This window comes from Temnothorax longispinosus, chromosome 7 (genome assembly GCF_030848805.1).
Source record: "Temnothorax longispinosus isolate EJ_2023e chromosome 7, Tlon_JGU_v1, whole genome shotgun sequence".
NCBI lineage: Eukaryota > Metazoa > Arthropoda > Insecta > Hymenoptera > Formicidae > Temnothorax > Temnothorax longispinosus.
This window is the reverse complement of record NC_092364.1, coordinates 17,988,760-18,009,688: the sequence shown is the minus strand read 5'-3', so window position 1 is coordinate 18,009,688 and position 20,929 is coordinate 17,988,760. Positions and strand designations below refer to the sequence as shown.

General features: G+C 40.3%; 1 protein-coding gene across 3 annotated transcripts; it reads right to left on the bottom strand.

The window, feature by feature from the left end:
• Positions 1–113: 113 nt before the first annotated feature.
• Didum (dilute class unconventional myosin) lies at positions 114–20,681 on the bottom strand. Of its 3 annotated transcripts, XM_071784198.1 has the most exons (15): positions 19,938–20,679; positions 9,917–10,341; positions 7,217–9,578; positions 6,516–7,079; positions 5,758–6,066; positions 5,424–5,529; positions 4,624–4,810; positions 4,499–4,528; positions 3,940–4,138; positions 3,679–3,772; positions 3,529–3,564; positions 3,080–3,241; positions 2,154–2,826; positions 1,618–1,900; positions 114–1,470 (listed from the first exon to the last, which is right to left on the bottom strand). In XM_071784198.1, the coding sequence occupies exons 1-15, from the start codon at positions 19,962–19,964 to the stop codon at positions 1,351–1,353; spliced, it is 5,577 nt and encodes a 1,858-aa protein (XP_071640299.1). In that variant the 5' UTR covers positions 19,965–20,679; the 3' UTR covers positions 114–1,350. The 3 variants fall into 3 exon arrangements, with proteins under 3 accessions (XP_071640299.1, XP_071640301.1, XP_071640300.1); XM_071784200.1 differs by lacking the exon at positions 3,529–3,564 and having other exon boundaries at positions 19,938–20,681; XM_071784199.1 differs by lacking the exon at positions 4,499–4,528 and having other exon boundaries at positions 19,938–20,676.
• Positions 20,682–20,929: the final 248 nt, after the last annotated feature.

Here is a 20,929-nt window from a genome sequence, read left to right as displayed (position 1 = left end):
AATATATAATCTTCCGTTCAGAATTCCCTTATTCTATATGTGAGGTGACAGGGCCGGGAATCGAACGTCTTCTTTTGGAACAAACGATTGCTCCACCACTAAACAGACTAAACTATCCAGCACCTCGACTTTATTTTCACTGTAGGAACAAATAAATATGTCACATCGAGTCAAGGTGTTATTGTGTAAATATATTCTATAACATTTTAAGGGAAGGGATCTTTTCTCTCTTTTCAGACATCATTCTGTTGAATGTGTTTATAATGCGCGAAACCAATGGCAGACTGAATGAAATAACAAACGAATATTACGATCTACTCGTAAGATGGCACAGAATACAATTGTACATATATATAAATTAGGATATAAACAACAATTATATACCTCTGTTTCTTTCTGTCGCCTTCGTAATTTTTTCTCATTCGTATATCAGTCCATCATCGGACCCGATTTTAGAACAGCTCTCTCTCTCTTTCTCTCGTATCACAAAATATACATTCAATTTCCAACATGACGTTATATCTTTTCTCTCTCGCGCGCGTTTCCTTTTTACATTAATTACATCTTCAACAAGTTTTCAACTTTATCATGCGTACGAAATTCTCACAAGGACCAAGTATGACTGTACAAAGGAAAAAAGTTTCGCCATACATATGTAAACATTGTATTCACGCATAATTATTATTATCATATCATTCCCATATATTCGTTCGGTTTAGATTGTTTTCTCAATACTATGGAAATTGTTTTGTTATGTGCATAATTCCCGAATTTAATTAACTTACATTTTCAGACATTCACGATTTGTATAATTAGAAAGAAATAAACATATTTCCTTGTACGTACTTCAAGGAAGAACGGATTCACACAAGTATCTCTGAGACCATCAATTATCTTTATAACATAAATAATATCGATTAATAAAAAGAATCTTAAATTTAAAATCCTTGTAGGAGCTTCGTACTCGTGCCTCCCTTACATTTCAACGTACAACGCTATACAGTAACAATAATGAAAAATATCGCTCTTTCTCACTTACCGAGACCTGATCGTCTACCTACATAACGGAATTGACTTCGAACGTGAATGCGATTAGGAATACGACGACATATCGTAAAATCTATAAATTACCCGAGTAAAAAAGAAACATATAAAACGTGATATCGATGGGCCACTCTCGATGTGTCTACGTCTAAACGTAGCCGGATTACCGGTATCACTAACTTCCAGTACGAACAAATGGACTAAGCGAGGTTCGGTTATTCGCGTATAACGTTTTCAACTAAAGACACACAGTACAGTACAGTACAGTAGAGCGGGGATCTTGACCAGGATCATGCCTCGATTGCGTTACACCTTCTTGAGCATGGGCAAGTGAAGCACCTCAGGTACCTCGATATCTTCAAGTCGAATATCCGACGGATTGAATGAAAATCTTACGGGATATGAATACTTTAGATCCATTAACAACTGAAAAGACAAAATCCATTGTTTATGTGTTGTGAAAAAATTTTTCAGGCTCGCTACTTAAGAATGCGTATATACGAGTGTCTTTTAGACGCTCATCGAAGAATTGATAATATGATAATTCCCAATCGACTGCAGGGAAAAACTTACTTGTTCGTTGTTCTCACCGCGCTCCTTCAGTTTGTCTTGTACTTTCTTGATAAACGAAACAGGAACTCGACTTTCGTAATCATCGACGGGCGTGTACAGATTCAGAATTTTCACTATTTGATTGGCCGTCAGTTTGTTGCACATCTCGCAGACAGAATTAACGTCCTCGTCCGTTTTGCGAGCTTGTAGAAGCTGCGACGCCTGTATGATGGGCTGTAGCGCTTCCGACGCGGTTTCTAGTCGTCGGTCCCTGCCCCACTGCTCCAAATGGCTCATGTTATACCTTAAATAATAAACAGAACATTGTATAATTTTTTACAAAGTATATTTAATATTATTACGCAAATAATAGCAGGAAATAAATTGGAAATGAAAAAGTAAAGTCAATCTCTGCTTTGGAATTGAAGAAGGGAGATTTAAGTCTTTCCTAAGTTCTTTTTTACGTATTTTCTATAAAGCAGTTATTGTGTTGGATTTCTTATTACATTGTTAATAAATAACAATGCAATTGAGAATTAACGCCACGTTTGTCTTACCTTATCTGCATACCCTTTGTCCATCGGCAGAGCTCGCTCCTTAACAGCAGGTTGTTCAAAGCGCTGGCGCACATGAAGTAAAACAGTTGCTTAAACAGCTGCACCACAACCTCGGGGTCCACGCCGTGATATTGAAGAGTCTTGTGCACCGACGTCAGCTCGCCCAGAAGCTTGTCCAGTTTCTGCTGCGTGGAATCCGGCTCGCCGCCCATGGACGACGACCTAGGTCGCCCGGTCTTGTCGGTCGGAACGGATATTGCCTCATGCTCCAGCAAGGCCGGTACTGTGAGCGCCTGAATCCTCTCCTTGAGATTCGTGATGAGATTGTTGAAGATCCAGAGAGCCACGTTGCTCAATACAACACGGTATTCACTCAGGTCGAAGTTCCTCAGGCATTGCTCGTTCTGCCTGGGCGTGTTCTCGATCTGGAACGGCTTGTCGCCGGAGTACTGCTTCATGTTGTGCAACAAACGCAGGGTGTTACTCATCCAAAGCACTCTGCAGTCGAAGTCGTCGCGTTTCTTTAACACGCGTTTAACGGCATTCAGGTACTCGGTCAACAGCGACCGCACCTTATCGTCATCGTTAATGCAGTCGGTGTGTCTGATGCACATGAAGAGGATGTAGGCCGGTAAGCCTGGTAACAGCGTCACCGCTATTCGGGGCTTCAGCTCTGAAAAAGGCAAAGATATTAAATATAAATTTATAGGTCATACATATTGGGCGTAAAAATAAACGTGAAAAGAAATAAAGGTGAATAAAAAAAGATTTGTTAATTATACCTTAAAAATTTAAAATTAAATTATATCTCTCGGACAATGAATTTTATAGATAAATTCGAAAAAATTTAAATGTAAGAACTCATAAATATATAAAACAGAATTCTCGAAAAATTAATCGACATGAAAAGTAACCCCGAAACTTACCAATGACCAAGTGGCGTATGATCAAGTTGATATCCTCCTTTCTGAATTCAAACATTCCTTCATAATCCCTCTCCTTTTTGCGAATGATAGGCATGTTACTCCCGTCTCCGTGAGTACTGGAAACGGCGACGCAGCCGTTTGCGTATTCCACCGTGTTGGGCACTGTAAAATTGAAACTTTTGTATTCGCGCTGGACACAATAAGCAAGCGATGATGAATTATGGTCTGCGTGATCGAACTGGTTGAAAAGTTTGTATGTAATCCTCTAGTTCATTAATTTTCATAAAATTTTGAATTTTAACTTACATAACTATCTACCTTATTAAATCGTTTCTATTTCTTTGCTTAATCTGCCGAAGAACTTACTGTCTTTTACATGCACAAACTATTAGAACAATTCAATATTCAATAAGATTATGACTATGATGACATCAAGACCACGCACTCACCGGTGCCTTTTACATAAGAACGTTCCTCCCCTTCGTCTTTGACAGCATTAAAAGATAAGGTAATTTATGATATTCAACGTAATTCCAAAATTACACAGCAATAGAATCTTTAAATATTTCTTACAATAAGTATATAATTATTACACTTACAGCCAGCATCCTTGAGTCGTTTCGCCAGAATTCTGCATTGTTTCTTGAAGCGTCTACATTCCTCCGCTACTTTATCGTATTTCTCTTGAAGTTCCTTTAACACAAAGGTCAAATATAAATATATAAATTTTTGTATTTATATAAACGAGAAGTTAAGAGACTTTATTGCGGTAAAAAATATATCTAAATTTAAAAGTAACAAAATCAATTAGGACTAATAATAAATTTTGTATCAATGATAAAAGAATTTGTTTCACTTACCAGATTTTCAGACGTCAATCTGGCAACCTCATACTGCATGTAAAGCTCCGCTTGAGTTTGCGGCGATTTGCTCAAATTAATGGAGAGCAGTTTTTGCTGCTTCTCGATTTCTTCTTGCAGCCTGTCTATCTCGTTTCGCCACTCGTCTCTTTGCGACCGCCAATTCCTTTCCTTCGCTTGCAGCTCATCCTCCAATTGCCTTAAAAACAGAGAAACCAAGTTTTTCACTTTTTGGGAATTACTGCGAGAAATCTCTTGAATTGTTCAATCGCAAATTAATCGTTCGAGGGAATCATGCTAAATATAAAAAATCATGCCTATTACTAACATCATTATAAAATAATTATTAAAATGTAGTTTTAGAAATAATAACACAGGATAAACAAATTAAGGAAATTTAGCATGACTCATAGTTGATAATATTAATGTCACTGTTGTCAAAACAAACAGCTTTGAAATGCTTTAAGACGTTTAAATAAATATACTATGAAATTATAGAATCTCTTTTTTTGATTGAACAGTTCAATAACGTTGAAACGAGTGAATCTGCTCAACTCACTCTCCTCTCGGTGCCTTTGTCTTAAGTTTACTGAAAATCGAAGTGCATGCACAAACGACAAAAGACTGTTGTTAGACGTGGCACTTTGTCAATAATCGGCTTGACAACTAAGCGTTTTGCGTTACCTGTTAATCTTCTTCTGCGCTTCGAAGGCAAGTACCAGCTCGCCATCTTCGTTTATGATGTCCACATCGCGACCATAACTGGTACCTAAGCTCTTCATTCTGCGCGTATGATCGGCCAGCACGCTATGCAGCTGAATACACTCCTCTCTTCTCCTTTCCAGTTCCTCCTGCAGCGCCTCGAATTGTACTAAAATATCATCATTATGTCAATATTATTCTATGTCTTTTACACAGTATTATTATTATTGTTTTTGCAGACAGTTATTGGTGATAGGGCATATAAGAGAAAAATAGTAGCATTTATAATTGTAAACATAGAGAAACGAACATATTCAAAAAGAATTTTCAATAAATTCTTTCCATATAATTTATGCTTTAAACGTATAATACTGTTTAAACTTTTGCAAAATTTATTATTCCAATATAGGTGGATTCATACTGTTGAATAAAGCGATAATTTTGTAAGCAATGTGAAAATGAAGAATGCAATATGTAAGTACTAAAATATTGGATTTAGCGCAATTATGTTTTACGCTAAAATCAATATTTAATATTAGACACAGAGAATGAAGAGATACAGCGTTTAGAGGATAAAAGGTAAAAGAAAGCAGAGATCTAACACAAGGTAAAAAGCAAAAAGCAAAAGTTATAGATACACATGTGTTTATCTATATCACGCTTTGATTTTTAAAAGTTTAAAGATACAAAGTAAATTAACTTATATATTAAAATCGGTATAAATATGCGTGCTTAGTGAAAGAGGTAGTGCAGAAAATAAATGAGTTGTAATATCCAATTACTCATGAGATTTTGCTGCGCGGACGATGGGCTGGTCTCCGATACAGTCTTCCTCAGTGAGTTCAAGTCTTTTTTAAGTTGCGAGTTCTCCATTTCTAGTTCTTGGAGCTGCAAGCAAACCATATTGTCTCAATTAATCAGTTAATCAGTGATAATAGAGATAAGACAAGTGACGAAGTACGATGAAGTGGATTTATCGATAATCTCTTAACATGACGTCGAGTTCGCGTCAGAAAATTGGTAGGTGTTAGGATAGGACTCGACACAGAAATAACTGGTCGAAAATGAAACGTTAAGATAAAAAATCTATTTTTCTGTATAATTTCCTCTACTTACTCTAAACGAATCTTGCGTCCTGGTAGACTCCTCGTTACTGTCGCGTTCCAAATCCTCGACCATTCGGATAAGTCTGCCTTTCTCTTTCTCGACGTCTTTCAGTTTCTGTTGCAGCTTCAAGACGAGACCGATGTCTACGGGCGCGTGTGTGGGTGCGGGCCTGGCCTCGGCCTCCGAAGGCGATTTGTTGGGTTGAACTTCTCCGTCGGGTGGGCTATCCGACCGCTGTTGACTCCAGTCGATCGTTTCCACTCGCGAGTAGGGCGTCGACGAGGAAGCTGTTGATCTCACGGAACCGTAACCGAAATCCTACAAAAAGAAATCGGGGCGCGTGTAATTTCAATAAACTTATTTTAATAGTAATTATAATAAAAAGTGAAACATTGAAATTTAGAGAGGCAAAATATAGCTAAAGATATGATTATTATATTTTACAGTAAACATTAAAAAATAAAATAGGACAAAGTAAGTTTTACATTCTTAATTGCATATTAAAATTCCTTTTATATAAACGAGTCTTCAGTTTATTCAATAATATTCATAATGTGTGAGCGAGCGTGGCGTAGCAGACAGCGCACTGGTCTGCTAAACCAAAAATCTCAGGTTCGAATCCAGTCCTGGTAGAACCAAAATAAATAAAATTGTATCGCTTGTATTGCGTGTGCACCACAAGCACATGACTTTGGGAGAGACCCAGGTCCGACTAGGACTGTTGCGCCATTATGAATGAATGAATGAATAAATGTGTCTTGACTTACGATGTTTTGATCATCGTGTGGAAGATTTTCTGTCGACGTGATTTGGCCATTGCCGCTGGAAGCATTGCTCAAGGAGCGCGAGTGCCCGAGCACTCCTTGAATCGACGCAATCTTTTGTTCCAGCATTTCCACGTACTGCTCCAGCTCATGATATTCCTTGAGCAGTCTTTGGTAAGCTCCGCGATCCTGATCCTGTTCCAGCATAAGCAGGTCTTTCTCCTGCTCGAGTCGATACTTCAGGTTCTCCTCAGCACCGCGCTGGTTGCTCTTCAATTTCTCGGTCGCTATCGAGAGTTCCTTTCGCAATCTTTCATTCTCTTCCTGCAGCTTCTTGTTCTCCTCGTCCTTCTGTAGACCAGTTCTCTCTTTATCATGCAATATATCCATCTTCTCGTCTTTCTCCCGCTGTAGAATTTCCTCCATCTTTTTCAACTCTCTCTCTTTGTCTTGCACCATTCCGTTCAATTTCTTATTCTCAACGTCGACAGATTTCAAGCTGTCTAGCTTGCACTTCAAATCTACCATCTCGTGTTGAACGTTCTTCAAGTGTTGATTCTCCTTCGCCTGAAATAACAAGTTCGTGCGTTTCTCAGATGCAATCACGTATTATTAAAAAGATAAATAAAAGCATATAATAATAAATACATCTATGATTTAAGCTTATATGGGCAAAATATTATTATATGACATATATCACTCACCATCTCGTTTATCTTTTGTTGCAACGTTATAATCTTCATTTCCAATCCTTTGTTGAGCGACTTGACGTGCTCCACGCTTCTAGCCTCGGCCTTCAGTTGCCTAAAGATCTTCTTCGCCTGGCATTTCCTGATGCACGACTGTACGATTACTATGTCCCTGAGTTTCTTCTTGCATGCCATCCTCACGAGATATCCACGAGCGAATCTCTGGATCACCGTCGCGGCGGCGTGGTCCTTCATCATCCTGTACCTGGCGCGAGCTATGTTACCCCTGCCGCGCGTCTGCAGGCCGAGAATCGTGCGTTTTAACTGCAAATACCATCGTCTCTGCAGCCAGCCCTTCACATGCACCTGAATCTTCACCGCCGCTCTCTCCCTCCTCACAGCCTCTGCCTTTTTCCGGGCGATGTAACCCCTGCCGTATCTCTGAATGCCCAGAATCGATCTACGGATTTTCCTATACCTGTTACGCTGGATCAAACCGCGCACAGTCTTCTGAATCATTATACAAGCATCGCGCTGTTTCTCCGCCCGTAACTTCTCCAGATACGCCACTTGACCGGCCCTGAAAAGCACCTTGGTCTTGCCAAACTTGAACTTGTCCTCGTCGTTGATGTATCTGGCCAGGATGCGCCGGCAAGTCTCCTTCAGATCATCCCGCCGTATCTCCTTGAACCTGCAGAGGCAGCGGTACCTCTGGAAGAAGTCGCCGTACGTACGCTGACTTGGGAAGCCCGCGGCGGAGATCCTGATGGTCTCTAGAACGCCGCAAGCGCGCAGCTGTTGCACCGCACGCACCGGACTGTACTCGAAGGCCTCCTTCTCGTCGTTCGGCTTGATGCAGCGCACGTAGTGCGGCGTCGTTGCGTTCAGTGTAGCCATCAGCATGTTGAGGGAGTCACGGAACTGCGAGCCGACTGTCTTTTTATTATGCTTGTTGGCTGCGCTCATCGGCGCGCTCTTCTGAGCGGACACTTTCACTCTCGTGTGCGGCACTGTCAACTTCGGGTCCTCGTCACTGAACAGCCTTCTCAGCAATTTGTTCTCGCCGCTTCTTAGCACGTCCACTTGCTCCTCGATTACGGTATCTCGATTCTTCTCCAGGAAGCCCACGGTTTCGTATTGCACGAGATCGGCGAAGTGATAGATTAGAAAGGCTGTAGTGCCGAATCGCGGTTTTTCGAAGTGCTTAGACTTGATGCACTTGGTGTACAACTTCTCCGCCCAGGAGGCGTCCGAACCCTTCGGCATGCGGCACTCCTCGTCGAGGAGATCCAGAATGCCGAGTTTGGTCTCGATCAGGTCGATGCACGGCTGATTGTCGTAGAAATCGATGAAGGTCCACTCGATGTCCTCTTTCAGATATTCCTCCTGCTCCAGCTTGAAGACGTGCTGATTAAACTGCTGTTGGAGCTTCTCGTTCGCGTAGTTGATGCAGAACTGTTCAAACGAGTTTATCTCAAACGTTTCGAAGCCGTAAATGTCCAGTACGCCGATGAAACAGTGCGGCTGACTGGGTGACTGCAGTGAGCTGTTGATGTTGGTCACGATCCAGTTGAAGAGCTCGGCATAGATATGCTTGGCCAGGGCGTCCCGCGCCCCGTTCGCCTGCTCCACGGTCATGGGCTTCAGAAAGACCTCTCGTGTCGAGACGATCTTCCTATGGCACAGCCACTTGCGCATCGCGTTCACCTCGACGCCCAGCAGCTCGGAAAGAATGAGTAGATGCCGGTCCGACGGCGAAATGTAGCTGGACTCGGTATCCACCTCGCCGTCCTTCGCGTCCTTGCTCACGCAACTGCTTATATTTACGTTACCTAGATGTAGGATGCCCGCCAGGATCCGCAGCATGTCGTCCTGCTGTTTGGACGTAAAGCCGAGCATCGTCAGTGCATTTATTGTCTCATCGAAGTACGCGAGATCGTCCACGCCGTCGATCCTGGGGTTGTTGCCCTGATTAAGATAGTGGAATTGATTTTGGTCGGACAGGTGCAACTGGGGAAGACGCTTCGCCGCGGAACACATCTGATAAAAGATATGATAGTTTCGCTCCTCATTCGCTTGGAACACCACCCGCGACTTCTCCAACAGGTAGGTCCTCATGCTCGCGCCGGTGATGTGATAGCTCTTATTGAACTGGATCTCGATAAACTTTCCGAATCTAGAGGAATTGTCGTTCCTGGTAGTCTTCGCATTACCGATCGCCTCCATGATAGGCGAAGAGGCGAGAACCTTCTTCTCGACTTGCGTTTCCGTCGCCGATCCGCCGACAGTCGCGAAATACCGCATGGTATACTTCGCGGAGACCGTTTTGCCGGCGCCCGATTCGCCGGAGACGATAATCGACTGGTCATGATTCTCTCTAAATTAAAAGTTTGTATAAATTAATTATCATTTTATTCGGATTAAATAAGATTACGTTAAATTGGAGCTAATTATATTGAATCAAAATATAATATAGTATACATATAATAATACAAAATATATTTTGTATAGATATAATTTAAATTCTATTAAAATTAATTTATTACTTAACTGAAGTATCTATATTTTTTTTATTTATACAGTCATTAACGATTAGTATTGTAATTTCTTATCCAACGGAAAGATCACCTGACTTGTCATTTAATTAACATTGATATACAAACGTATATCGATGACACAATATCTGTAGATAATTGTCGACGGGAGATTACTCACCTCTCCAACTTCGTATAGGCTTCCTCGGCCACGGCGAATATGTGGGGTTCCAGGTCGCCCATCGCCTGGCCCCTATAGGCCCATATCGTGTCATTGCCGTAGATGGGCAATTCGTTGTACGGGTTGAAGGCTACCAGGACGATGCCGCAGTAGGTGTAAATGGAATGCCGTTGGAAGCGAATCTGGAGATTGTAGAGGACAGCGGGCTCGTGAAGGAACGACAGCGACGTGAGATTGTTTTCTCCGATCAGAATGTCGGGATTTCGGAGCGGCGGGAGATCGTTGTCCGATTTGATCTCCAATATCCTCGTCTGTTTCGACTCTTCCGTGCGCACTTTCAACGTCGGCGGATTCTGCCTGTAGTTCTCCAAGAGCACGGCGCCTTCCCACACCTTCTCCGGATGCGGTACCCATACTCGGGCGTCCTACGATCGATTCGTTTTTGCGTTAATAAAGTTTCGTCGTTTTTATTATATTTTATTATAGTTTAATAGAAAATCGTGGCGCATCCCCGTTCGTTAACGCCGAGGGTTTATGAAATTATTAAAAAGTCGATAAACGCGCAAGACTGCTGAAGCTGAGTATATTTTGGTTAAAAATAAAGATGGTTTAATTAGCTTTATTTTAGATCTGAATAAAAATTAAGGGTAAAGTTTATACAGATATTATTTATCAAGATCGCGAATAATTTATTGACTACACTCGTTTATAACGTACAATCGTTACATTTAATTGGTCATCGAGTGACTTTTTAAGTATCGCAAAGACGACCCGCTTTTTCCTTTTGGAGTAGCACATAAAGGTCGCCAATAAGAATGTATCGATTTGGTCGACAAATGCTCCAATTCGCTGTTATTTCATATATTCAATGTTATCATATACCATTCGTGTACGATAGAAGACCCCGTTCGAGCGTAGAAATTACCGTTCTATTCAATCTTAGTACTTAACGTAATTTCCATCATTAATCATACACGTGACGAACAAGAGGACGACATGACATACAAGATCAATGATTCCTTTAATGCTTTGCGAATATGAAATTGATCCACATATCCACATAATAAATTGTACGGGGCACGCTATTTCTGCATTAGAAAGAAAGTTGAAACTTGAATTTGTCTTTCAATCGCTTTAGTTATAAAGTAGGTAACATACAAAGACGAATAATGTTGTTTATATTAATTACAATTTTAATTATGCAACAGGTAATAGATATGCACAGATAATACAAAACAATAACGAATAACGTTATTTATATTAATTGAAATTTTAATCACGCAATAGGTAATAGATAATACTGCATAAAGTGTATACAATGTGTAAATATGTAAAGTCTACTGCATAAATATAAAGTCTAAATAATATGAAATCTAAAAGCTGTTTTAAGCACAAATCCAAGAAATTAGGCTATCGTGAAAACTTCGCGATATCACGCAAATAGTCGTCCGTGTCAGTAACCGTCAAAGACAGTTTTACATGTCTGACATTTTCTACGAACATGCGCGAGCGACTTTCGTGAGTGAATAACGGTGTAACCAAACCCAACGGACTTTCATGTTATAAGGATCTATACGTATTGTCGAAGCGGTCTCCCGGGTTCACCCAATTGTATTACGAATGTACTATCCAGAAGCATGTCAAGCAACGGTAAATTGGTTTTTCTGCCGAAGTCGCGACTTCCCTTTCGCCGTCCCACATCTTCGGATCATCCCATAAGTAACGTCGGCGATGCATAACTATATTCAGGTTTCACGGACGAAATAATTCATTGAGTATATCAATCGCTCTTTTTTTTCATAAATATCCCGAGATAAGAACCGCGTGATGAATTTTAAATCTTCCAATTCCTAAAGAAACTCTGTCTACATAATTAAATACTCTTTTGTACAAGTACCTAAGATTGTATAATTATGTTAATAAACTTTTTGACATGTAAAATAAGTACAATTTGTAGATATCCTTTAGAATTAAAATCTGCTTTGTACTGAAATGCATTTTAGAGGTCATATTGAAAAATCGCAATCTTAATTTTATAATTTAAGTAAATTCGCGAATGAACGAAACGCGTAATCGCAGTAATACCCAATTTACGCTGGGATAGCAATTACATCAAATGTCGTGTGAAATGGCAGGCAAGACTTGTGAATTGTGAATTCGCAACCTCACGTTTACTTTAACGAGCTTATTAATTATTGCACGGCGATGATGATTCGCGTCGATTGAATCGCATCTCCACGGTGCGTGCGAAAATCTTTCGGAAGAGATGGAAAAAAAGACGCCGGTTTTTCTCCTTGTTAAATCTCATAAATGATTTCATTAGCCGCTTTGATTACACGTGCCAATTAGCCGCGTTTAAAAAGACGATGAAATACGCGACCCTGAACTTCGCTCCCACAGCGTGTGGGCCGTGCACGTGTGTATCATTAATTACGCAAGATACCGTTTCGCCGGGTGGAGAAGAAATAAAAATACGAACAGGTGACGCGTAATGGTCGCAAAGTCACCGACGCGGTATAATTAAACCTCTTATCTCTTCGTTTGCCCCTATCGACACGTCTCCTGCTCGTGTGACTCACGAAAAACGCACGGCATTCTGCATATACTCGTATTTATGCGAAACGCGCGCAAGATTACACTGGCGATAAACGACACCACGTGAACAAACATCGTAATGTATTAAGTGCTTACGCCACCAGAATTGGAGTATCAATGAGAAAATAATATTTGTGCCGTATTTAATAAACGACCTTCCACACCGGGCTTGACGCTACAACGCGAACTGATAAGATCTATTTGAGTCACATTTTCGCTCTAATAGATTAAAAATAAATCGGTGAGTAATTTTCAAAATCTGAAGATATAATAATATCTCTTCTGCATAAATACAATTTCTTTCAAGACGTTCTATTATATTAAAAAAAATGTAGATTATGTTTATTGTAAGACGTACAAATCGTAAAAGCCGCACAGAAAAGCATTTATATACAAGAATTTATACTTAGAGAATTTAATGTGATGTCATGAGATGCAGTTTTATGTCGGTGACACGAAGGCTTTCGCCTATCTTAAGAACGTTATTATAGTATATTAGCTAATTACATAAGAGACTTTCGCTGAACCAGTCGCAGAGTTCATGCATAAAGGAAAGAAGCGATGGAAAGGTAGATAAATAAAAAGGATAAGTCGAGATATTCCTGGATCCGACCCAAGGATTACATACAAGTTATGGTCAATGCAACTGCATTATATTAATACAAAGTTTTAGGGCTATATGATCGGTTAGATAGAAAGTATTTTCAATTTTATTCTTTTTCTTTTATCTTAATTTTTTAATTGAGTTTCGCGGCTTTATCCGGAAAGGTTTCTTTCTACACATACGCAAATTTCTTTACATCGAAATTTTACACAGCTTAAGGTACGCCTGCGCTAGCTCTCTCGCTTTGTGGCGGCATACCGAAGAAATTATTCCCATGCTTTCTATGTTATACCGCAGTGCATGCAATAACACTGCAGCAGCAATAGCAGCAAGGCCAATTATCACCACGGACTCACGCGGGAAGAGGAACAAAAAACTCGAGCTCTCTACCGGGTTCTCATAGCAAGCCTTTAATTGAAGAGGTGTCCAGAAGACAAAAGTGATCCGTGAATCCGTAGAAAGTTACGCCGCATTTTGCGTATTTACGTAATTTCTTAATCTAATGCGAGTAAGCTTCCTGATTCCACCGCACCGCCTTCTGTCGCGGATTAGTAATGACTGGTGTCGACAGAGATTCGATATCCGCATGATTAAGATACGGCATCAATAATGAACAATTTAAAAAGTACGATAAATTGTATGCGTAAATAAAAAAGCAATTTGGCTCTTTCAAGACTGCATGAAAAACTTTGCTAATTTTATTGAAGTTTTATTGATATGTATATAGTTTCTATTTTGAAAATGCTATCTTTCTCTCTGTCTTTCTTTCTCTGTATAAATGTATTTTCGTAAAGTTTTCGTAATATTTTCCTCTAGAGCGAGGAAGTTTTTGTTGCAGCGCACGTTTTCGTCGCAGCTGGCGTTTGTGATCGATGTCGCCCCAATTTCGCGAAAACTACTCGAACGTTGGTAACATATTTTCTTCGAAACTTGACGCAAGTCATTGTACGCATATGCAAGAAACACCTTTGTTGCCTTTAGGCAGGCGATGCAACCCTTCGATTGTTCTGTATCCGCGCGAGCTTCACTACTATGTAAGGCTTCCGTTGCATTTCGCACGTAAGGATTTCTACTCTTCTCTAATCGCGAATATTTTTCGCGTATTCCTTTCGTGCACGGATCGATATTAGGACTCGGCAAAATTAAATTAAGTGTTTATTAAATTTTGCAAGCAATATATATATATATATAAAATTGTACGAGTAATTCTGGCTGTTATTTTAAATTAAGCTAAATGCATTGCTTTACTGAAAACGATAATAAAGAAGATCGTGGGAAATAAAAGAAACAATGTAAGAGAAGAAATAAGGAAAATATACAAGTGTTTAATATAAAACAGTTCCCATGCTGCATAACATAAAATTATTCATTGAAACCACCAGTATACCATCCAACAGTTGATTAATAATTTTATATGTAGATTCAGTATACACATAATACACAAAATAATTGCACTTCCGCTGATTAATTAATGAGATAAACAATCGCAATATATCTTGAAAGAAGTTTAATATATTTCTAAAATATAATTTTGAATCACATGTTTTAGTCTAATTTTATTGAATAGCAGTGTTACAAAAGCAATATTCGCTTGACTAGTAAAGTACTCTATTTTCAATGCATTTTTTTTATTATTGGTAGTTGTGTCAATTATGGTCAGACAAGTGTTTTGATCACTAGCACGTGGCAATGACACTCCGTTAAAGTCTCGTGTTCAGGTCTTCGTACACATTTTCGTACAATTTAAACATAGGTGGAAGCGATATGGTGGGGCGTCGCAATCTTATCACTACGAGGCCATCCCGGAATGTGTGACTCATGCTGACATGGATTTCTTCAGCGAAGAAACTGGACGATTCGGTCTATTACGTGGTTTGTCCGTAAACATAAACACTTAAAATATAAAATAGAATGGAGTTCGCGATATGTGGAGAAACAGAGTGACTTTTGGGATAACTGTTAAAGAAACAAAATTTAAAAATAAAGAAAAAACATTAGATTGTATAAGTAAAAATACGAAAACAATTAATGAAAACTTATATTCAACGTTTATTGACATGTTCTATTTTTACTTTTCACATTTTATATCCCATATTTTTTGGAAAGCGCGAAATGACAATTTATATACATTTTAAAAAGCATACACGTTGATAATGTTCTCAAACTTCGTTAGGTAAGCTTTGACCATGAAACGCACATGGATGATCTAAGAGCAGACTATAAAAACCTCGAGGTCTTTAACAAACGGTACAAACAACTTCATCGAATTTATCTTCTCTGTCGTTGATATCGGCATTGTGATAGTAAGATCGATTGTTTACGTTGACGTATACGTTTACGTTTTTCCTATCTAATATACTATAAAACACAGAAGCGCGTTAATCTAATTCTCATTTAAATTACAAATGAAACCAAAAATTGCGTTATTATACGCGTGTATACATACATATAATCTCTTTCCCTACACACGCACAATTACGTGATTTATAATTAGAGCTTAAAATATCCCGCTGCGGTTTGCGTCATAAAAAAGTTGCACGTTTAATTTTCAATAATCACACGTCAAATGCTGTAAGAAATAGCATCATTACATTTTATCGCACTGTTTTTAACTCGAAATAATGGCGATATCCGGCGTAAAATAAAATGTAATGTAGCATGACGTTATGAAAATATCTTCATGGGTTAATGCTCCCGGTTTATATCTTACCGAGGCGCGATTAATCGGTAAACAAAGGCAGATTTAGCCATCGAGTTTCCGCAAAAGAAAGACCGCAATCGTGAGAACGAGACTTTCCGCTTCGGGCGCGGGTGTTAGTTATGCGCGCGTCCGTAAAAGCGGAATGCTTTCGTGGGATATCGCCGCGAGGATTTTACGTCCCGCGGATAGAGAGAAGGGACCATAAAGGACCGACGTAACGCCTTATTTAACACAGGAAACATTTCCTCGCGAGAGAAAGAAGCGCTTCTCCGGTGAAGACGCTTTCGCCGGCGGGAATTATTCTTATCGGGCGAACGAAGCGGCGAAACGCACTAATCTCGATAATCGATAGCGGAAACGGCGCGTATGCAATCGATAATAGATTAGAGAGTCTGTACGCAGTGATCTTGAGACACGAAAGTTCTGACCACGACGCGATGTAATCAATACGAGGAGAATGGTCTCTGTTAAGAGAAAGGGTTCCCGTCAACGTTCGCGCAATGAGAGTGCAAGCGCCGCGAGCTGATCTCAAACAAGCAATGATATAAATATTTAATGAACCGCAGACACATGACGCCGTCTCAATGAGAGTTTGATGGGGCAATTTTTTTAAATATCAATTTTGATTTAGCTGAAGTCACGAACGCGCTTTCACGCTAAAAGGTGAGCTAGAATCGTTGGGAACAGCCAACCGGGTGATCAGTTCGAGGAACGCGATCGGCGAGCTATACGCTTACGGCCGAGCAGATTCCTTTCTCTCGCTGCAGAAAAGCAAAACACCTCGGCGCGAGACGATCTCGCTGCACTCTTTGCCCTCCGTCGTCGCTAAGACCGGTAGATTCCTCACGCGACCGTGAGGAACATTTTATCTACGGGCAATGGCCGACGACCATTTAAGGAAGGTCCATACCGGAATAATAATCTCGAGAAAATTATCACTGTCGTCATACTCAAGATTTCATCAGAATTCAAGTTTCTACAAGATTTCTTGTTCTGACAAATCTTGTTCTTAATGATAATAACTTTACATAAATTATCTTGCAAATTCAGAGAGTCAGTCCGAGAATAATGAAATAAAAGATATGTTTCACCAATCTTCGCGTTTCATTGTTTTACGACGAAGTAAATAATTTTAAATCTTTTTCTTCATAGCATCACAAAGTTTTTTTCGAATTAAAAGAAGTGCCTTCTCTTTTACTCTTTTTTTTCCCTACGATTTTCTGTTTTCCGAATATTTTTCTCTATAACGACGCTCGATATTCGATGAGAACCTTCCGAAGACTCGCATAGTCGTAGCTACTCTGGAATTAGTATAATCGACGAAAAAAAAGCACCTAAAGAATGGTGCCCGTGCCGCTAATGTCATTTCTGACATTTTTTCTCTTGTACCCCTGCGTCCGAAGGAGCGAAAACCTGTTATAACAAAAAGCACGATGCCCGACCTCGGGCAACCCCCGCCGTTCACTTGGCCGCAGCGATAAATCAACCACCAACGTCGGGGAGAAACGTCACAGGCTTAAAGGGAATAGCATAAGGCAATAACGCTTTCTAATCTCGGTCTCTTCATTACTCGGCGGCATGCGGCACTTCGCACGCTATAATCCCAAGGCGCGTTTTATTATGCGTCGTATATTACTTTTTGCATTTCAGTTTGCACGTGAATTTATCACTCGCTTTGGGACGATGATAATGTACGTTATATGTTATTTCTTTGCGACTAAATTTTCGAATTGCGATTATCCTAAATCTGGCAAAATCAGTTTTTCCATATGTTTACATTACATGTTGCTGACACTATGATTTTTTTCTGAAACAACTCAGATAACAATTAAGTATCGTTGAAAGATACAATTAACTGTCACGATATGTTAGAGATATTCCGCGATTTCGGCTTCGGTTAATATAATTCATGACTGGAAAATGCGGCTGTTAGCATCTGTTAATGACAGCTGTGTTACCATCCAAAGATAGTGCAATAATTCTATCAGAAAGAATCAATTGTCTCGCCTAATTATTTATTAATAAATAATTTGATTATTAATTATTCATCAATAAATATTTTCCATGTATAGTAATAAATTTACTAATTCTCAATTTCAAGATGCATCTTATCAAACACTACACCCGAAAGCGTTTCATGTAATCGTAACCGTGCTGTTAATGAAACATTATCGCGGTGAATCAAACACACGCTGTTATTTCTACGATCGTGCCACCTGATTTAGACCAGAATTTAGGTCTCCAGTAATGGAGGCTCTCTCGCTGGCAGTTATTGATTTTACTTTCGGAAAGAAATCTCGAATGCTCAAGAAACACTTCGTCTTTCCGTATTTATTAATGCACATACAGACAGCAAAATATTCAACAACCTTTTATTGTTTCAAGTCACGCGTTCTGCAGCTCGATCAATCAGTATATGTCAATAAAAATGTAGCTTGCGAACACTCTGAACCGAGATTCTCCATCAATACCTCCATTTTTATAAACTGAAAAATAAAAAATCAATTTTCTCGATTTGCGTTGTATTAAAAGCTAATGATATATTAATTAATATATATTAATTTATAAACAGATATAAATTGTTACGGCTTAAAAAATCGCAACAGATATTAATTATTGTTTGCATCAGTTTTGCATCAGGAAGATATAAACCGCGTGAGAAAATATGTATACAATCGTACAGAATTTGTTAATCTTAAGAGAGAGAACGCTTTAGATAGGATATCAGGTCAGTGTTGTTGATTCTTACCATACGAAGCTCGAGTTTAAAGGTATGCTCAGCGAAATTTAAGAATCTGTTTATTTATGTTTCGTGTCGATCGAAATCCCGGAAAACAGCTGATTCATCAAGATGAATACGTCTTCAAATAAATGTTGTCAGAAAAAGCGGAAAGCGATTGTTGTGCCTCACATCAAGATGCCTGTTGAGAGGAGAATGAAGGAAGAGTCCTTTAGAAGTGAGAAATATAACTTGCATAAATTAAATACAATGGAAACGTCTGTTAAATATTCAAATAAGAGTAAAAAAGAATAACAGTGAGAAATAGAATTTTCTCTTCGGCCCAAGTATCTCGTATCATAGAAACTATGACGTATTATGTAAATGGATGACCTATATTCGTGACAAACGTGTGCATTTACGGGCGTGTAGCAACGTAGACACAATGATAATTATATAACCCTTGATTTATTGTTTGATCTTATCGTTGCGCAATAGGAAACTCACGCCTCTGAAAGGCTGTGGGACCTCGCTTTTCTGGATATTTGTAAAAAGTAACAGAGTGAAATCGGAAACGGGTTGACAGATTTCCTGGATCGCGAGTTATGCCCGGTGACACCGCGAGAAAGATACGTTCACTCGAAATGTCAAATGTTTGCGTGTTTAACGTTTGATTGTAAAAAAAGGAGTCGGATCACAGTTTCGCACGCGCAACTATAATCTCGCAGCAGCCGACATCGTTCCCGCAATTTCCACTGATTGTATAACCGAGTCATTTTCAACTCCACGAGTTTCTTGGTTGATATATGCGGTTGAATCACGTCAAGCGAGACTTCGAGATATTACATACGACCGGAATAATCCCATAATTTTATATGTAAATTACAGTGGCGTGCGGTAAATGTGCAATTTTAAACAATGATTAAAGTTTTTAAAAGGTTTATTACTGTTATGGATATATTGTTTTTTTAAATTTCAACCCGTTTAATGCACTTGAAGGTAAAAAAAACGTGTTTCACATTTATCTTCGAAGTTCCTTTCGGTTCTTTCGGGCTCGAGAAACTGGAGCAACATCCCTAATCGTCTTCCATTATTCACGCCTCCAATTATGGAAACCGTCATCCGACGAGCGAGAGAATCCGCGGAGACTTTTCGATTCCGAACGAAAGATCGAAATATCTCTACATAGTCGTGCTCCGCGACTTTTCAGTTCACGCCAAACAGAAACATCCCCTTGAAAAGCGCACAGCGTCAATCCCCCCCGAGGGACCGCGAAACGGTGGAGCGCGCGAGAATCCTCGGCGCGCAATTTTATTTACGTCAGAGGAGACCTGCCATCTTCCTCGGGGATGCGCGCACCTGATATCTCTAAATATATCCCCGAACCTAGTCTTCGCGATACCTTTACGTAGAGTTCCCTCGTGGTCATCGCGATGGGTCCAGGTGTCGGGCACCTGGATCAGGTAGAAGCTGGGTCAGGAGGTATCACTGGATCAGGTACAACACGGTCACGCGCGCTCACCACCGCGCACCGCACACATGCACACGCGCGGCAAAGACACGACGACGATGACGACAAAGTGTCTACGGCGTTGGTCGCATGCGATCGAAAGCCGCACGCGCTATGAGCACCGTCGACTTCATCGGGTCGTACGCATTGTCACCTGGCGAAGTTCACGGCATGTTTGTTTTCCTTTTTTTTTTTTGTTGTTCTTTCCACCCTCCCTCGTGTTTCGCCACTCTTCGGAGTGTTCCTCGGGGACACGCGAGCACCTCCGTGTTTTCCGTGCCGCGAGCGGTGATTTAATCCCCAGGACAGCCTCTGACCTTCCAGGAGCGATCCGGCACGAGCCCCACCAGCGAGAGCGAACTCTCGCAAAGGTCGTACCTCCACGTAAACGACGGCACTGCCGCCGCCAGCTGGCTCGTTATCGGCTTTAGATTGCGCGCCCCTCTCCGGCGACCTCGACGCCCACCTTCCTTCGTCGGCCTGTGTCTGTGATGCTGGTGCGGGTGACATCGGTGTCCCGCTCCGACGCTCGTCGGCGGTATCGCGCGGTCCTCCTTGAAGAATCGAAGACCAACGCTGGCGACGTCCGACACAGAGCGGGTTCTTGAAGAACGTTCGAGGTAGACGTGGGGACTGGGGAACGCAACTCGATGGATAGGTCATCGGGTCTTGCTCCAGCCAAAAAGTTTAAAATAATGTAAAAATATAAAACGTCTGTTAGAAATATATTGCAAAAGTACCGGAAAAAGCGTTAGATTCTCTCCAACGTTTTTGATATTCTCGATATGGCTTTAAAAAGCAGCAGACGCTATGATAACAAGCATGAAAATTTACCTTAATTTTGGTTTCACAATTACATAATTTGCGCAATTTGGACTTGGCCG